The sequence below is a fragment of the Artemia franciscana genome, chromosome 4 (genome assembly GCF_032884065.1).
Source record: "Artemia franciscana chromosome 4, ASM3288406v1, whole genome shotgun sequence".
Taxonomy (NCBI): Eukaryota; Metazoa; Arthropoda; class Branchiopoda; order Anostraca; family Artemiidae; genus Artemia; species Artemia franciscana.
In genome coordinates, this window is record NC_088866.1 from 61722738 (window position 1) to 61740992 (window position 18255).

General features: G+C 34.7%; 2 protein-coding genes across 2 annotated transcripts in view; one reads left to right on the forward strand and one right to left on the reverse strand.

Moving 5' to 3' along the window:
• LOC136026687 (transforming growth factor-beta-induced protein ig-h3-like) overlaps positions 1 to 2046 on the reverse strand; it is a 29218-nt gene extending 27172 nt beyond the window's left edge. The window contains exon 1 of the mRNA XM_065703432.1: positions 1769 to 2046. Coding sequence (XP_065559504.1) covers positions 1769 to 1997 — 229 coding nt within the window. The 5' untranslated portion in view covers positions 1998 to 2046. The remainder of the gene's footprint in view (positions 1 to 1768) is intronic.
• A 1866-nt stretch (positions 2047 to 3912) lies between these two features.
• Positions 3913 to 18255, forward strand: part of LOC136025812 (serine/threonine-protein kinase VRK1-like) — a gene marked incomplete in the record, with an annotated part of 62662 nt that continues 48319 nt past the window's right edge. The window contains 1 exon segment of the mRNA XM_065701803.1: positions 3913 to 3986.

Consider the following 18255-nt stretch of genomic DNA (forward strand, 5'->3'; position numbering starts at 1 on the left):
AAATTACCCACCCTTCTTTCAAATCTTATTACCCTTTACACTGATGACTCAAAACTAGTTGGAAAAGCAGCTACTCCCTCTGACCAGCAATCAATTCAAACAGATCTTGATAGTCTAGTAAGATGGGCTAACATGTGGCTTCTGACTTTCAATGTTGACAAATGCCATGTAATTCATTTTGGAAAAATAACAAGCATCATAAGTATTTCCTTCAAGACAACTTCCTTTCTGCTGTTTCCGATGAAAGAGATCTTGGGGTTATTGTAGATCACCAATTAAAGTTTAGCAGCCATGCTAAGTCTGTTTCATCTTCTGCAAATAAAACCCTTGGTATCATAAAAAGAACCATCTCCAGCTGACACCCTAGAGTTCTTATGAAGTTATATAAGGTGCTTGTACTTCCACGCCTGGAGGTTGGAATGTCATTGGCAGCCCCTTTCTTCAAAAAAGATAGGAAGTTGCTTGAGGATGTCCAGCGTCGTGCCACTAAGATGGTTGCCAACATGAATAAATTTCCATACAAAGAAAGACTACATCATTTGAAGCTGCCAATGCTGACATACCAACGGAAAAGGGGTGACATTATTTTAACCAAAAAAATCCTCTCTAAAAATACCCTTCCCGGTCTCTTTGCACAGCCCTTGCATTCTGGTACTAGAGGACATTCTTTGAAGCTCTCCATGCAGTGTTCCACGAGTAGACATAGAAGCCACTTCTTCAGCCAAAGAATCATCAATATGTGGAACCAGCTCTCTTAGGAAACAGTTTCTGCTACTTCAATTGACATGTTCAAGTCCCACCTTGATAGGGAATGGCTCTGCCAGGAGTTCCTTTACAATTGGGAAGCTGCAGAGTCCTCCACAAGAGTCTAATCTAACAGCCACAATCTACACCAAACAAATTCTTTTTTTCTCATGGAGCATCACAAGGATGGATAATCCTTATATTGCTCCAAGCTGCAATTTAAGGTTTAAGGTAATCATACTTAAGAGCTCAAAAAGTGCTTAAATTTGAATTTACAGTAGAAGCAATTATTATATTTGTAAAGAACATAAGAAAGGGCATTGAGTGGTATATTCACTTTATTGGTAAGCAAGTTATATGAACTGCTATAATATTACCCTGCTAATATGCAGGGCTAGAGGAAGAGAATCCTAAGCAGAACAACCTGGGGGGAGGGAAACTGTTACATTTAGGCTACAGTATTGATGGTGCAGCAGAGGGCACAAAAGTCTAAGATACATTTGCCCCCCAAGAAAAACCTAACTCCTACTCTGCACACATTGACAAGTACCCTAGGCAAAATTCTTTTCTATAGTGTTGATTGGTAAACCCAGCTGGCATTACTGAGAAACATATTCATGATTTTTTAATTGAATATCAGGAGTCTTCTCATTTCTGTTTGTCCTATCCTTGATTTTTACTCTGTCTTTTCTGGGCCTAATCCACTCGAATTGTGAATTTATTTAAAAAAAATGTTGTGATTAACCTTTATTCTAGCTAAGTTAGGTATTTCAGGCTATAACTGCAAATTTACCAATTAAGGTAGCCTATGCTATGTCCATTTCTTACCTATCTCATTAGTGAATTAATCAGAATTTTACCCCTATTATTTTGTTATTATTAATTTTTCATCAGAAGAGCTACTCTTCTATGGTGTTACAGGCCAAGTAGGCCTAGGCCTATATTGTTAAAAGTAGCTTAGGTTTTCATTTCATAATATTTTAGGGTCTCCATTGGAATCCTTGGATTAGCTCTTGTATGTTACCTTCATGATCAATCACATTATCCATTCCAGTTTCTTCAAGAGCCTTGACAAGGATGGACAGTCCAAGAGACTCTGCAAGATCCACAAGGTTTTTTGCCTCACCATCTTTGATAGGGATAGCAGCATGTTCTAGCTTAGCTTCTGGCTCAGTGGTGACAGCATTCAAATTTAACATCCATATGGCATTTGAGCAGCCAATAATAAGAAATAATGGAATAATATACAACATAATTAAGCATTTATTTGTTTTTGAGAATTATGCAACGTAAATGAAAGTGATGAAGTCATGTTGTGGATTTATAAGCAGCAGATGGCAGAATAGAATAGTTCAGCCACAGAGCAGCTGCCCATTACCAAAACCGAGCATCAAAACCGAATTCAATTTTGAATTCAGGGTATCAATCGGAGAGGATACATGAACTTCTGAATTTTGATAGAAAGCTCATTATTCTTTTTCTTTTTTTCTTTTTCTGAAAATGAGCAAAACCAATATTCTATTGTTCTTTAAAAAGTTTTACAAATAGAGATACTAAGTCTTGCCAAAAAACAACTAGGAGACTCAGAGAGTTATTGCCTATTTTAATTCAGTATAGTAGAAAGAAATACTACTAAGGGTCATGAGAACAGAATTCAAAAATTAATGCTTAATTTGAATATATAATATAATGATAAATCAACCCCTCTACAATTTGAAAAACTGTACTATGTCACCACACTTTTTCAATCTGTTCATGCACAATGTTATCATTCATACAAGCCAAATATAGAATAAAATATCTGGAGTAATTATTAACAGACTGAGATGTATTGAATGTCTTATCTGGATTTCTGTAAGTGTATCACACCTTCAAAGACATGGTGAATACATCAATCAAGTTACGAAATACTTTTGCCCACAAAACAACAGCAGCAAAAAAAGCGTCGGTAGCTTCTCACTATGAGCAAAAACACTCAGGGCCAGATCGAGTAGGTGCGGAGCACAACACACGCAGATATATATATATATATATTTATATAAGCTACTTTTTCGTCAATTCATTTCCTAAAGAGTTGGATCAGTCATGTTTAACAGAGGAGGGGGCTTTTTGCGACCTCAATCCAAATATAAAATGCTACAGATTCACCGATTTCCTTATAATTTTGTACATTTTCTGTACAATACGCCTATTTTTGGAACATTTTTCTTAATTTCCCTCCCTTCTCTTTGAAAAATTTCACAAAAATTCTTGTCTGAAATAAGAAAAGGTCTTAGACTTGGAAAACTTTGTAATTGTGATGTGTTTATTAGTTGGTAATTACTTTTGAAACTGTTTCATTCAGAAGAGTTAACAGTTCTTAAAATATTTAATATCCACTGTAATCATATTTCTAAAACGTTAAATGCCACATTACCCATAATATACTATAATAAATTGTGCTTAAATAACTCTGATAACAATTAAAGTTAATATAGGATGATATATTTTTATTTAATTTTAAATATACTGTATTGAAAAAACAACCGAGGTTTTCTATGAAAATCAAGCATCGCTGAAACCATTCACTATGGCCTCTTGAAGACTAGACAGGGACTCACCTACTATTATCCCTGGCCTATCCTTTTAGACATAACATCAAAGCCCCAAAAGCAGCCTAACTAGAAGATTTTCCAACAATCTTGCCCCTCACAGAAGGTTGAGATAACATTAACAAAAAAAAAAAAAAAAAAAAAAAAAAAAAAAAAAAAAAAAAAAAAAAAATTAGCAACTAACAGTACACTCTGCACATTTGTTTTCTCTTCAGTATAAAAATAACTTCTTACATAATAAACTCTGAATCACGGTTTCACAATTATTTGATAACTGATACGAAATAAGTTTACAATTATTTATCAAATATACATGGTTATATAGATCGTTTTTATGTAACGAGTCTCTGCAATATGACCCTCAAAATCGATCAGCAGTTTTCGAGCAATGTTTGCTTTGTATAAAGAAATTACACATTCCTGGCCATACTTCCAAAAAGCTAGCCCTGAAGCATATAGGTACTGGGGTGGTGGGTTCTAAAGCGTAAATGGAGAAAATAAGTATTAGCCCTCTATGCATATATGATGCCCTAGCCTCAATGAACAAGTAATATCTGTCATCGTTTTCATTATAGATGTCGCAGGTAACTAAAGTGGCGGTTAATTTAAAATAAATTTTGAACTTTAAATAATTTTTTAAATTATAAGCAAGTGAGTGTCGTTTTAGCTATATTAATTACTTTGTATATTACATATTTCGAGTAGGAAGTATTATAATGGTTTTGTCCTGGCGACTATCATATTGCTAGATTATGTCTATGGTCAGATGCTAGCCTAGGATAGACTTGGTTTTGAAATTTATCTTCTTCATTACAATAATTCCTTGTTAGCAGTCTTGTGCCTGGCCTATTCTGAACTAATCTCAATAGTAACAAAAGAGCAGTGTAGTAACATTGTTAAGAAAACAATTCATAGGCTACTTCATAACATACAGAATAGCCTAGGCTAATTGTAGCTAACACATTTTGCTTGCAACCCTGTTACACTTTACCCTCGACCCCTCTAATGTGCAAATATACAGCACAGATTATATGTTTTCAATGCATTCCACCATCCATTAGGCTACTTGTTTTTCTGGTTCTTGTTTTTTCATAGGCTAGCTGATTCAATTTACAGGTACATTGGTTGAACCAAGAGATGAGAATTGGGAGAATAGATTGGAAATACATAATTTTAGCCATGTATTTGTACATTTGGCATGTTGAGGGTAAATTATAGCTGGGCTACACAAGATCTGTTAGCTACAATTATTTTGTATAGACTAGGCCTATTTGGCTATGAAGTCTAAATTGTTTTATTAACATATTCCCTTCTCTAGGCATATACTCCATTCAGTTCCTTATTCAGCACTGTTTCCAAGATAAGGGTTATCAGTCAGATCCAGCCTAGGTCACTGCCACTAATAACTCACCACAGCACTAAGCCACCTGAGGCCAAAACAGCTACAAATGTTCTTCCTCCATCCCAGTCTATTCAAAGCAGTAGGAGATCCAGGGGGCACCCCTTCCCTAACATAGTGGTGGATTTGTGGTTAGGACCACTTGCTCTGGTTTAGGATAAAAGTTATTTTTTTTTAATTGGGTTTGTCTAGTCTTTGTTAGACTATACTAATGATGCATATCACCAAAAAGTGTTTAATTAGATTTTGGTGTATGAAGAGAATCTGTCTGTATTACCACATAAAGCAACTGGGAGGCAGAAATCTTCATTTTATAATAATAAGGAGGGGAAATATAAAATCTTCACTTCTTTAGGCTGTTGAAATGATATTTCAGGATTGGGCTATCACAACAGGGCTGAAAAGCAAAATATTTACTTCTTTTTACTGTAAAAACTTTGTTTTTGAGTCTTGCTGTGACACTAAGGCAAAGAAATTGATGTCATTACTTTTTTGGCTGTCTGTTTTTGGTTTTTGGGTTTGCTTTTTTTGTGAAGCATGGTGGCTTTTATATCATTGTTGTTTTTTAGAGAATTTGTATAATAGAAAGTAAATGTATAAGAAATGCAAAAATTTTTTTCTCAAGTTTTGGATTTTGCTGACCAAATGGTTGCCACTTTAATGCCTAATTTCATCTAATTGAAGCACTGCCTTATATGACATATCACCTCCTCTTTTCATCATAAAACATTAAAATAAAGGCCAAACTCTTTATAACTTTAATAAAGGTTTGTATAGGTATATACTTAAAACTAAGCATATGAGTCAAAATACTCCTTCAAAGTAAATCTAGTTTGGTGTACATATAAGATAGCTCCATTATTAGTGCATGTAGTAGTAAGTGCCCTGATGATTTAGCAAAGTATGAGTCATATAAAAACATCCTCATATCTGCCATAAGAACTGCAAAAATATTTATTTTGCAAATAGGATTGATGATTGCCAAGGAAACTTATGCAAGGTCTGATCAGTCATTAATGAAGTACTTTCCTGCAGAAAGTCACAACAATTTCCATTTCATTACAAAAATGCAGACACCTCACCCATCAACAATGAATCAGCAGCAAGCAAATTCAGCACCTACTTTTCTACCTTGCCTTCAGTAGACATTCCTGGTTGCCAGGTCATAAGTAACATCCCCATTGCCAGGATATCTTTTTTTCACTCCTTGTAGTAAAATAGAAATTCAAAATGTTATTTCCCTTCTTCCTAATTCTTTCTCAGATGATCAGTTTGGCCTAAGTAATTATATTGTTAAAAATATATCAAAGTTTATCTTTATTCCACTTGCATATCTTAAAAATCTGTCTTTCTTCTCTGGTGCATTTCCTGATATATTTAAAGTAGCTAAAATCATCCCACTGCATAAGAATGGAAATATATCTGACTATAGGCCTATTTCTATCCTTCCTGTTTTTTGAAGACCCTGGAAAAAGTTATGCATAAGAGGCTTTCTTCTTTCCTATTTGGCACCAACACTGCTGAAGGAAAGCCTTTAATATCTTCTCGCCAGAATGATTTCCAGTCAAACTTTTCTACTTTGCATGCACTGACTGATCCCACTGAATTTGTGTGTGCTAATCTGGATAAAGGATTGTGTACACTTAGCCTTTTTTTTTAGATTTTTCAAAGGCTTTTGATATGGATGACCATTCTCTATTGTTATCTGAATTGAATCATTTAGGAGTGTATGGCATTCCCCATCATAGGTTTAAATCTTATCTTTCAGGAAGATACCAGTATATGTCCATTAATTCTGCATGTTCTCCACCTTTACCAGTTTCTATGGGAGTTCCCCAAGGTTCAGTATTAGGTCCCCTTTTATTTCTTGTTTATAGTAATGATCTATTGGATGTTCTTGGTTGTTTTATTCACCATATATTATTTGCTGGTGACAGTAACTTCTCCATTGTAGACTCCAACATTAGTTTGGCAGTCTTGAAAGTTCAGAATCTTCTTGATAATGTCAAAAAATGGTGTCTGTTTAATGGCACAGTGCTTAACAGTAAAAAAGGTGTGGTTATGAGGTTTAAATGCCATATTGTATGTTGGAGCCCAGCAATATGATCCATTTGTTTTATGGTGAGGATGAAATTCCCCAGGTTACTCCAGGTAAGTTCCTAGTGTTCATTGATTCTTTTTTTGCATTTAAAACCCATATAGCACACACACATTCAGTCCTTTTAAGCCAAACTTCAATGTTAAACCATGCCAATTCAGTTTTATCACCTGATATTATGTTTAATCTTTATTTTGCTTTTATGTTCACTTATCTTTCTTATTGCTGCTCAGATTGGGGAAATACCAACAAATCTACACTTCACTCTCTTCAGAGAGCCCAGAACAGAGCATTAAAGGCTGCTTTTTGCCTTCCTTGTCTATATCCTTCTACCAGCCTTTATGCTGATACAGATCTTGATACACTTGATACCATTATTGCCAAAAATAATCTTTGCCTTGCCTTTACAATGGTCTTTTACCTTAAGTTCTCCAGCAGTACTTTCTCAGGTCATCATTATCAATTAGATATCCTTTATTGCTATGCAGTTTTCTTGAAAGTTATCTGCTCTAAATTGTTCATCCACTGCTGCTAAGAAATCCCCAATTTACTGTTCTATTTCTTTATAGAAGTAAATGCCATCTGTTATGCCTCTTCATCTTACACTTTGGTCTGTTTAACGTTATTTCCATTAATAAAATTAATTTAATGAATCATTTGAATTTATGAATCATTTGAATTTATGAATCATTTGAATTTCCATATGTAATGTGTATTTTGTCTGGTTCTTTCTCTATTTATTATGTTTTTTTTACATATGTGAAATTTATTTATTTGATATAGTGTGTTAAGTGTAATGGATCCCCTAACAAGTAACTTCAGGGGCTTTTGTTTTTACATGGTGTAATAAATATATGTTGTATAGTGTATTTATTATCTAAAAAATGAATGAATGAAAAGGTCAGAGTAATCATTTACAAAGAATAGATTTGCAAAAATTGTTCATAAAACAAGGCAAATAATTGTGTGTTTATTTTTTTTTTATCTAGCTGGTATAGATGGGTTGCCAAATTCTCATTTTGAATCAGTGGAATGGCATCAATTTTTTTTTCAAACATTTTTTAATAAAATGCTGATAAAAAGTGGAAATTCACACAACTTGAGTTAACCACAGAAACAGAATACAGCTACAATATTACTTCAGAATTTTTCACCTTTTCAATACCAACTGATCATAAATATAGTTATGTTTTTGTATAGGGGTTACACATATTTGTCCATAAAATTGTCTAAACTGCTATATATACTACTGAAGATTTTTATACTAATTTTGATATATGCCATCCAATATTCTTACTTAATGCTAAATCTGAGTCAAATTTCAAATTTTTATTTTTTGTGCTTGATAGACATTTGAGATTTAAACTTTGGATTGAATATATGAAAATCTCAAGATTAAAAAAAAATATTTAGAAATCTACCACAGCTTGAAACCCTGAGAATTTAAATTACCAATCTATATCTTTCAAATGTAAAAATAACAAACATATTTTTGTTTTTTAAGGAGTATTTTGACACATATGCTTAGTTTGAAGCACATACCTACATATATCTTTATAAGAGTTCATATTTTTCTGACAATTTTGGTCTTTATTTAAATATTTTGGGATGAATAGAAGAGGAAATACTAATGAAGACCTCTAAACCGACAGTACTCTAGCCTGACAGGACTAGCCATTATAAATGTTTTTCTTGTTACACCCCTAAAAGAACTAGTATTGAATGTTTAATATATCTTTTACAAAAGTGCAAATTGTATCTTTATCCTCATTTCCTACTTTTCATTATTATTGTAGCTACCAAGGAATGCCACAAAGCTAGGCAACATTCTTAATGATTTGACCTATACAAATTGTCACAAAGAGTGCATGACCCCAAAAGATGGTCCAAGACCATTTATGTTTTGACAGTAAAAAGCTTAACTCACTTGCTATAGCAGTCAGAACTGCAAAGGAAAAAAATTATGCAGAAAATATAAATTATAATATTTTTTTATAGATACTGAACATCTTTTTATTTTTTTGATGGTGGCGTGATTTTTATAACTTATTATCTTTGTATAAATATTTTTATACCATTCTAATTTCAATAGATTTGTCAGAACTTTAGCCCTCACCAGATTTTAGATCAAATTTATGATGATTTCCACTACCTACCTGCAACATACAGTTATCAAGGCTCCCTTTAAATTTTGGGTATTTCTTTTTTGCAAGTTTATCAAAGCAACCTACTATGCCCCCCCCCTATAGAAAATCCTGGATCCTCCCCTCATTCAAAGTCTGGTGTAAATGTATGAGCAGTCCACTACATAAGGATACATATTGAGAAAACAATTCTTACTTCATAATTTGCAAAATAATTGTAATTAACATATTCTCCAGCAGGAAAACCTTTATCAACACTTCTTTTACGGTTGTACAGTTTTTTAAACACAATTGACATATGTTTTACTTTATTTATCTGCTTTCAAATAGTCTGTATATGAAAATTAAACACCATCACTGCTATCTACCAAAAAAAAATATTGTTAGGCAAATATTGATAAATTAGGTTAGGTTATATTAGCTAGATGGCTCTTGGGTGTTTGTTTATAAACATTTTTCAAAACTTGAGAATAGAAATAAACATTGAAAATGTGATTGAAAAACTGGAAATACAGTGAAAGAAGTAAAGATAAAGGTTTTCCCACTGGGAAATATGCTAAGTAGGATTATTTTGCATATTATGAAGCAACAAGTGTTTTCTTCACGTGTCTTCTTATGTAGAGGACTGCTCATGCATTTACGCCCAGAGCCTCCCTCTTTATGCCCTCCCAAGAAATTCCCAGTTCCCTTAAATTTTTCCTTACAACATCCTCCCATCCCAACCTAGGCCAATTCTAAACAGTTGCCCAATCTGTCCAACTGTCTATGAAAGAGTAATTTTTGGTAATCTGTCATCCTTTATTTGCAGAATGTGCCCTAACCATCTCAACCTTTCTTTTATTATATCCCTAGAAAGCAGGATTTAACCATACCCTTTGTTCTGTCAACTGTTCAAAATATGGTCAGTCAGTCAAGTACCCAAAACAACCCTTAGGCAATTTTTATGGAAAATGTCTAGCAAATTTGCTCCATTTTTTAAAGCACAATTGTCTCAAAATCATACTTGAACTCTGTCACCACTAGCTTCCAGTAGACCTATTGTAACCTTGGTTTTTAGACTTCTGTTCCTATGGTTCCAAATTTATCTCAACTATGAAAAAACACCCTGGGCATTGGCTATTCCATTTTAACATTTTTGCTGCACCCACTATCTTTACTAGTAATAACTAGGACATAGATAAGTAAAGCTGTCCACTTGATCAATCCCTTTTTTTTACCCAACATCACCTTTTCATCTTCACTTATTCCTAACCTTAGGAACTTAATCTAAGTCCAGGAAAGTTTTACATCCCCATTTTATTCCATCTTCTCATATTGCCTTTGCAGTGCTCCTTAGGAAAAAGTTAATCAAAATGATCAAGTACCCCTACCAAGCAAGACATAGCCCTGTAAAGATGAATAATAACGCTTCTTCAGAAGGAGACATGCTAGAATGAAAGGAGATATGTTTTTAGATTGCTAGTTTTATGTTCATTTTCATGGTTTGATTTGCATCTTTGACAATTCATCCCCTTCCCTGCTTTAATGGTCTAATATAGTCTTAAGCAATGTAGAAAAACTAGCTGAATAATTGATAAACTGATTTAAAAAAACAGATAAAAAGGGAAGAAAAACAAGGAAACGTGATTGATTAGTACTTGTTGTGTATTATCAAGCAAGAATTCCATCTTTTTTTATATCCTAGGTCTATATGAGACCATTAGAGAGGGGGGGGGGTCTAGGATGCATTGTTAAAAATGTAACAAAAGCTATAAAACTAGCAATCTAAAATACGTCCTTTTTTGTTCCAGGATGTCTCCTTCTAAGAAGTTGTGACTTTTAACTTTTACCAATAGCCATAGTCCATTTGGAAAAATTGCTGGGTATAGTGTTTTCCAAAATGGTATTATCTCAAATTAGAAAGCTACTGTGATCCAACTTATGCTAGTGAGAAATAGCCTAGCCTAAGTAGCCTATAGGCTAGCCCAAAATTAATATAGGCTAGATGAACAAAGTTAGTAAAATCCTATGTATAGTCTAAGGCTACAATTGGCCCTATTAAAGAAGTTAGGACGAAATAATCATTGTTAATCCACTATATTTGGAAAACATGATGAAAAGGAAATTAAATATGAATGTAAAGTTAAGAATGGCAGCTCTCCAGAAAGGGACATGGTAGAAAATCAGGATGCTCATTTTTGGTATGACGATTCATCCCCAACCCAGCCCCCAAGAGTAACAGGTTTTACAAATGATGAATCAATAGCAAGAACAGCAAATACACTTACTCTCTTATATATTATTAGATAAGTAAAAAACAAGTGTTTTCAACTGAAAGTAAGGAGCAACATTAAAACTTAAAACGAACAGAAATTATTACGTATATGATGTTGATTGCCCTCTCCTCAACATTTTGTTCATTATGCTAAAGTTTAAATTTTGTCTTAATTCTTTAAGAACGACTCCTGAAACATAAGGTTCGTTTAATTAGAACAATAAAAATATTAATTAAAAGTACTTAAAAACTTTAGCATAAAGAGCGAAGTGTTTAGGAGGGGGCGATGTCCTTCATATGCGTAATCATTTCTGTTCGTCTTAAGGTTGCTCCTTGCTTTAAGTTGAAAAAAAACTGTTTTTTTTTTATCTAACCTTAAAGGAGAAGCACTAATTTCGTCAAAGATATAACGTTACTTATTTAAGTTCTAGAGAAACGAGAATATAATAACGGACAGATGTGATTGCCCACCTCTACCTGGGCTTTGAAAATACGGTTTTTTTTGCTATTTTCATGAAAAAGAACAGAATTCCTATCCCTAAATCTCTACATTTCTGTGAATCGACGCCCCTGGGGAGTAAGTTTCGTGGATTGATAGTTTTTTTATCTTCAAAGTAGTTCATTGCTTGATTGAACAGTTTGTGGCAACGAACTGTAAGTAAGGAGCGACCTGGCTCAATAATAACCGAAACTAAAAAAACGGAATTTTGATACAAATAGATACATCTATATAATTGTGTTCTGATGCTGATTTCAAATATATAAGTTTCATCAAGTTTAGTCTTACCTATCAAAAGTTACGAGCCAGCAATAATTGACCTTAATTTCGAAAAAAGGACAAACACCCTCTAAAAGTCATAGAATCCTAATGAAAGTCATACCATCAGGTTCAGCGTGTCAGAGAACTCGACTGAAGAGGTTTCAAGCTCCAATCTGCAAAAATTTGGAATCTTGTACTTTTTGCCAGAAGAAAGATCATGGATGCGTGTTTATTTGTTTTTTTTTCCAGGGGTGATCATATCAACCCAATATCGTGAGAGGAATCATTTGAACGAAGATTCAAAGTTCTAGTGTCTTTTTTAAGGGACCAAAAAATTTGAGGACAACTAGGCCCCCTCTCACGCTAATTTTTTCCCAAAGTTACTCCATCAAAATTTTGAGATAGCTATTTTGCTCAGCATAGTCGAAAAGTCTAATAGCTAAGTCTTTTAGGATGACTTAATCCCCCACAGTCCCCGAAGGAAGGGCTGTAAGTTATGAACTTTGCCCATTATTTACATACAGCATTGGTTATTGGAAAGTAAACAGACGCTTTCAGGGGGATTTTTTAGGGTGGGGGGATCGGGCATAGGGTTTTACATGGGAGGAGGATCTTTCAATGAAGGAAGTTTTCATGGGCGAGGGATCATTCTACGAAGAGGGTGCCGGATTTCCCGGTATCATTTAAAGAACGATCATAATTTAAATAAAAAAAACAAGTTTTTTCAACTGGAAGTAAGTTGCAGTATTAAAACTTATAATGAATAGAAATTATTACGCATATTAGGGGGATCGCCCCCTAGTCAATACCTCGCTCTTTACGCTGAAGTTTTTTTTATTACTTTCAAAAGAGCTATTTATTCTATTTGAACAGCCTTTGTGATTCAGGGATCATTCTTAACGAATTGGAAAAAAATTAGAATTTTAGCGTAAAGAGCGTGGTATTGACTAGGGGGTGAATTCCCTCATATACATAATAATTTCTGTTCGTTTTAAGTTTTAATGTTGCTCCTTACTTTCAGTTGAAAAAGCTTGTTTTTTTTTATTTAATTTGACATCGACTTACGTTTAAAGTTAGCAAGTGAAGTGACATCATTTTTATACAATCCTAAAAAGATCTTATGCCATATTTCCCTCTCACTGACTGGGACTATCTGTCTTGACTTGTTCTGCAACTAGCCGTGGCTTCACGCCCCCCCCCCCCAACTGCTTGATTTTAATTAACTACCTCGGACTATCGTTGGACTTGTATGCAAAAAAAGGAATGGGGCACATTACATCAAATTTACTAAATTCTCACTTTGTCTTCCCCCATAGACTTGAAATACAAAACTGATTAAACATTTCAAAATAACAGAACTATATGTTGCAGCTGAGAAGCCAATTCAAAATATCATAATTTAAAGGCTCATAACCACCAGTGGCACAACTTTTGTTTAGAGTAATTTGGTGATTTGTTTTATTAATATTATTGTTTATGTCACCTTAATCCATTTGAGAGCTGTAAGGACCTCTGAACTTGTAGTGTCGCTTGTTTGTAATGTTTGTTCTATTTGTTAGCTTTGTTTTGTTGTGTTTTGTGATTTTTCTTCAGTTTGTCTTTTTGTTTATTTATTTTTTTTTTTATTTATTGAACGCTCATCATTCACATAACATAAGACGAAGTAGAGGAAAAAAACACACACACAAAAAAAGAAAAGCACAAGAAAAAGAAGAAACCGATGACTCTACTAACTCTTGTCATAGTGACGACATTTAGGGATAAAAATAAACCGTGAATTCGTAACAGATTTAAAAATTGCTGCATGATATAAGGTTATGACACAAACATACAAAGTTTTGAACAAGACGGAGCAAAAAAAAGAGAGGAAAAAAAGGAAAACAAATATACAACAAAAACATGAGTAAAAATAGCACAAAATACGAAGTAAGCAATTCAGAAAAAAAAGGCACGAACTACTAAAATAATGCAGAATACTACTCCTGGGCATTCCTATTCACTTTTTTTATTAGTTTTAGCTATTACTCTAGCTACTCCAATATCCGGGTCAGTAATTTTAAACTGACAGACAATTTCTGTGTTGCTTTGCCAGGGTGGTAGGCGGAGTAAATATTTTGCAAAACGGAAGAAGAGTGAACGTATTTTTGTTTGGTCAGTATTAATTAACAGTTTCCAAAAGGGTGAAATATACAGAATATGAGGGAGATTTATTGCTTTGAAAAGGCTAGCTAGCAAATGCCGGTTGAATCTGAACTTGCAGGAAATTATTGACGTATAAGAGACGGAAATGCGGCGGGTTAAATGTTCAATAAGGAGGTACCGGTTATAGCGTACAGATAAACCCATGGGGAGACTAAGATAAACGAGGTGATCAACAGGTTGAACCGACGAATTCCCAAGTTTGACTAAATTTAGTAGATAGCAGTTCTAGTTAAAAAGGACTATTTCCAACTTGGCAGAATTGAAATGTAGACCAAGCTTAAGGTGTTTTGCTCGAAGGATAGAAAAAACCTCACTGACTCGTTGCAAGGTGCGACTAAGATTCAGAACATCATCAGCATAACAAATTAGTGACAAATTTCTTGACGATGTAATTAATGAGGAGGAACATGTTATTAAATAGACCAATTGAAGAAACTGCTCCTTGGCATGCACTTTTTAAAACTGGAATAAGCTTTGTTCGAGCTACTCGAGGCATATTCTTATCAGGCGGTAATTTTAGTCGAATACGCTGTCGAGAATGCATGTCACGAAGTGTGAGAATAACTGCAGGTCTTGGCCCTTCTTGGCAGCTTTCAGAAGCATTGCAGGGTGTATTAACGAGTCAAAGGCACTTTTGATGTCATGACTAGTAACAGCAAAACATTCCCCCGCAGATTCTTCATCAATTAGATAGTTTGTCAGGACTGTAAGTGCATCTGCACATACTGTTCCTCGTTTGAACCCAAACTGATATAGTTGAGTGTAACATGTCTTTTCAAAATCGTCTCTGGAGAGATGTTCAAAAAGTTTACAGAGATATGTCCTAACAGTAATTGGTCGAAAAGAGGAACATTGAGGGTCTGCCCTCCCTTTTTTAGGAATAGGTGTAAGATCATCAATACAGAATGTAGTTGGAACCTTGCGTTGAATAAAAATCAATTGCATTAAAGGTGTGATATGCTGGACAAGAAGAGGGCCACCATACTTTAGATGCATAGTACTAACATGATCAATACCACTAGACGATTTCTGCTTTAGTTGATAAATAGCTTTTCCAACGGCGTCAGTAATAACAAAAGAATGGGTATGCTGGGAAGCGGCCAACATTTCGTGGAGCTCCGCTTCGTAAAGTTGCTCAAGCTCAGGATCCAATGAAAAAAATTCGAATTCATAGTACAAACACCATTCATCATCTGAAATATCAGAGGTATAAGCAGAAGAAGCATCGACCTGCATTTATGAAACCATTCTGAAAAGATAATTCCGTTCTAACCTTGCCCTTATAGACATAGACAGTTTTTATTTTCATCCAAAACATATAAATTAAACAAAGAATTTACCATTAACGGCCACTCTTAAGACAAAAGAGTCCTGACTGTGGCCGCAATTCTAACCACCATTAATCTGCTAAATCATTTCTTCAAATGATTTTGAAGAAAGAAAAAAATCCTTGGGGGGGGGGGTAAAAAAATTAAATACTAAATATATAAATACCCTTTCCTCTTATCACACTTCTCTCCTTTTTAAAAAATGGAATTTGACCATTCTCTTGAATGATGCCAGACTTACTGCCACTCTGACCGATTCTGGAAGGTCATTCCAGACGCTGACACCTATGTTCCTGAAAACAAATCCTGCTTTCGTTGTATTCCTTCTCTCGTGAGTCAAATTCTCCGAATTCCGGGTAAAATAAGGGTGATAAAACGAGTTAATTTTAAAAAAAATCATACAAGTACTCAGGGCTTACCTTATTTATACTTTGAAAAACAAAAATCGCTAGCTGGTAATCACGTAGCTCGCCTATGTTCAAAATATCATTCTTTCTAAAACACTCCGCAGTATTCTGACAGTTTTGAAATTCTCCTATCAGACGCAGTGCTTTGTTTTGTATTATTTGAGTTCTTTTATAAATTCATCACGAAATTGCTTGCCCAAACAGAACAACCGTACTAGATGTAAGGGTGCACAATAGCACTGTATAACAATTTGACAACTGCTACCGGGAACACTTTTTTCAGCCTCCTCATCACTCCTAATCCTCTAGCTGCTTTTGCCGACACTATTTCACCATGCTTCTTCCAAGACAAATTACAATCAAAATAAAATCCGAGATATTTACAAAAAAACACCTGTGTTATGCTAATACCGTTAAAAAACACATTTTCAAGAAGTTCAGGTACACCAGTTCTACTAAACACCATAAAATTCGTTTTTCTTGGATTTACTGCAAGGGAGCTTAGAGCTGTAAAAACATTAAGCCGACTAAGGACGTGGTTCGCTTTTTGCACAACCTCTTTTGAAGTCCGGGCAAACACTGTGATGGCTGTATCATCGGCGAAAGAGGTTAAAACTGAATCATTTAGGTAAAATTAAAGAGTATCCACATATACCAAGAAGAGTAACGGGCCAAGGACTGATCCTTGGGGAACACCACAATTTATAGGCATAGCTGCACTAGATATATCACTCATCACCACCTTCATTGATCTTCCACACAGATAAGACCGAAACCAACTTAATGCTGTATCTTTAATTCCAAGGTTCTGCAGTCTTTTCAGTAGAACTTCAAAATCCGCAGTGTCAAACGCCTTCTTCAAATCAATAAAAATAGTTAGAGGGATCAAATTATTTTCTGACGCACTATCTACACAATCTAAAAGGTGGTGAACGGCAGGCACTGTAGAATGACCCTTTCTAAAACCAAACTGTGAATCTAACAAAAACCTAAGCGAATTCATTTACTTGTATATTTTCTTATACACTACTTTTTCATAAATTTTTGAGAAGAGCGGTAGAATAGATATTGGTCTCCAGTTGGAAATATCTCTTTTATCGCCTCCTTTATGGAGAGGTATAACTTTTGCCCGCTTTAGTTCGTCAGAAAACACCTTTTTGAACAGATAAATTGACTAGATATAGTATCACAGGTAAGAGATACGCAGCAACTGCTTTAAATGCTTTAATGTTTAGGCCGTCAACTCCAGCTGCATTAGATTTGATCGATTTCACTGCTTGGGCAGTGTCATCCATAGTACATTCGGTAAAGTAAAATGAGTGATGAAGACCGCGGTTATCGTCAAGCTCCTCAGTATCTGGCTGTCCGCTTTGATCTTTAGCCTCTTGGTTTATTTGCGATCCTATTTTGGTAAAAAACTTACAAAACTCTTCACTAACTTCTTGCCTCCCACTCACAGTTCTTTCACCTATGGCTAACTGTTCAGTTCATGCTGAATCTTCACCATTGCCAAGAACGCTTTTAATAGTCAATCAGGTTCCTCTAATGTCTCTCCTTTCTGTGATTTTAATTTCTCTCCGAAATACTCCCTCATTGCAGCTCGTCGTGCAGAATTCACCCTATTTCTTGCCTTTCTGTATTCTTCCCAACTGTCATCACTCTCACAATTGAGATAATCTGAGAATAATTGGTATCTCTTCTTCATCATTTCCAGTATCTCTTCCGTAATCCATGGTTGGATTCCGTACTTCCGCGGTTGGTTTTTCTTCTTAGTTGCAGTTTTCAATGGGCAACACTGATCATAGATGGGAGACAAAATACTCATAAATTTATCAAAAGCAGTCGAGGGGTCTTCTTTCTCCGCCATGACTTCTTGCCATGATACTGTGATGATTTCATTTTTTAAATTTCCTGAGATTTTCAGCTTTCATCATTCTGAATTGAAACTTAGTTGTGGTTTTATGTTTAATGGTGCAAAATACTGGTAGATGGTCAGACCCAGGGTGTAAGACAACGTCAGCACAGCACTCCACAATTGCATCCAAAGAAAGGAAGATATTGTCAATCAGGGTTGCCGAATGATCTGTTATCCTAGTTGGGATTGAAACTGCGGAATAAAGGTTATGTGAAAGCATAAGGTTAAAAAATCAAAGTTTACTCCTTCTAGATTTAAAAGATCAAAGTTAAAATCGCCTAAAAAAAAATACATTGGAGTTTAGTACTTGGCATTCTTTGAAGAAATCCATCGAATTCTCCAAAAAATTTATCTGGGTTTGCGCTGGGCGGCCGGTAAACCAAAGAAATGATAAACTTCTTATTTTTCTCTAA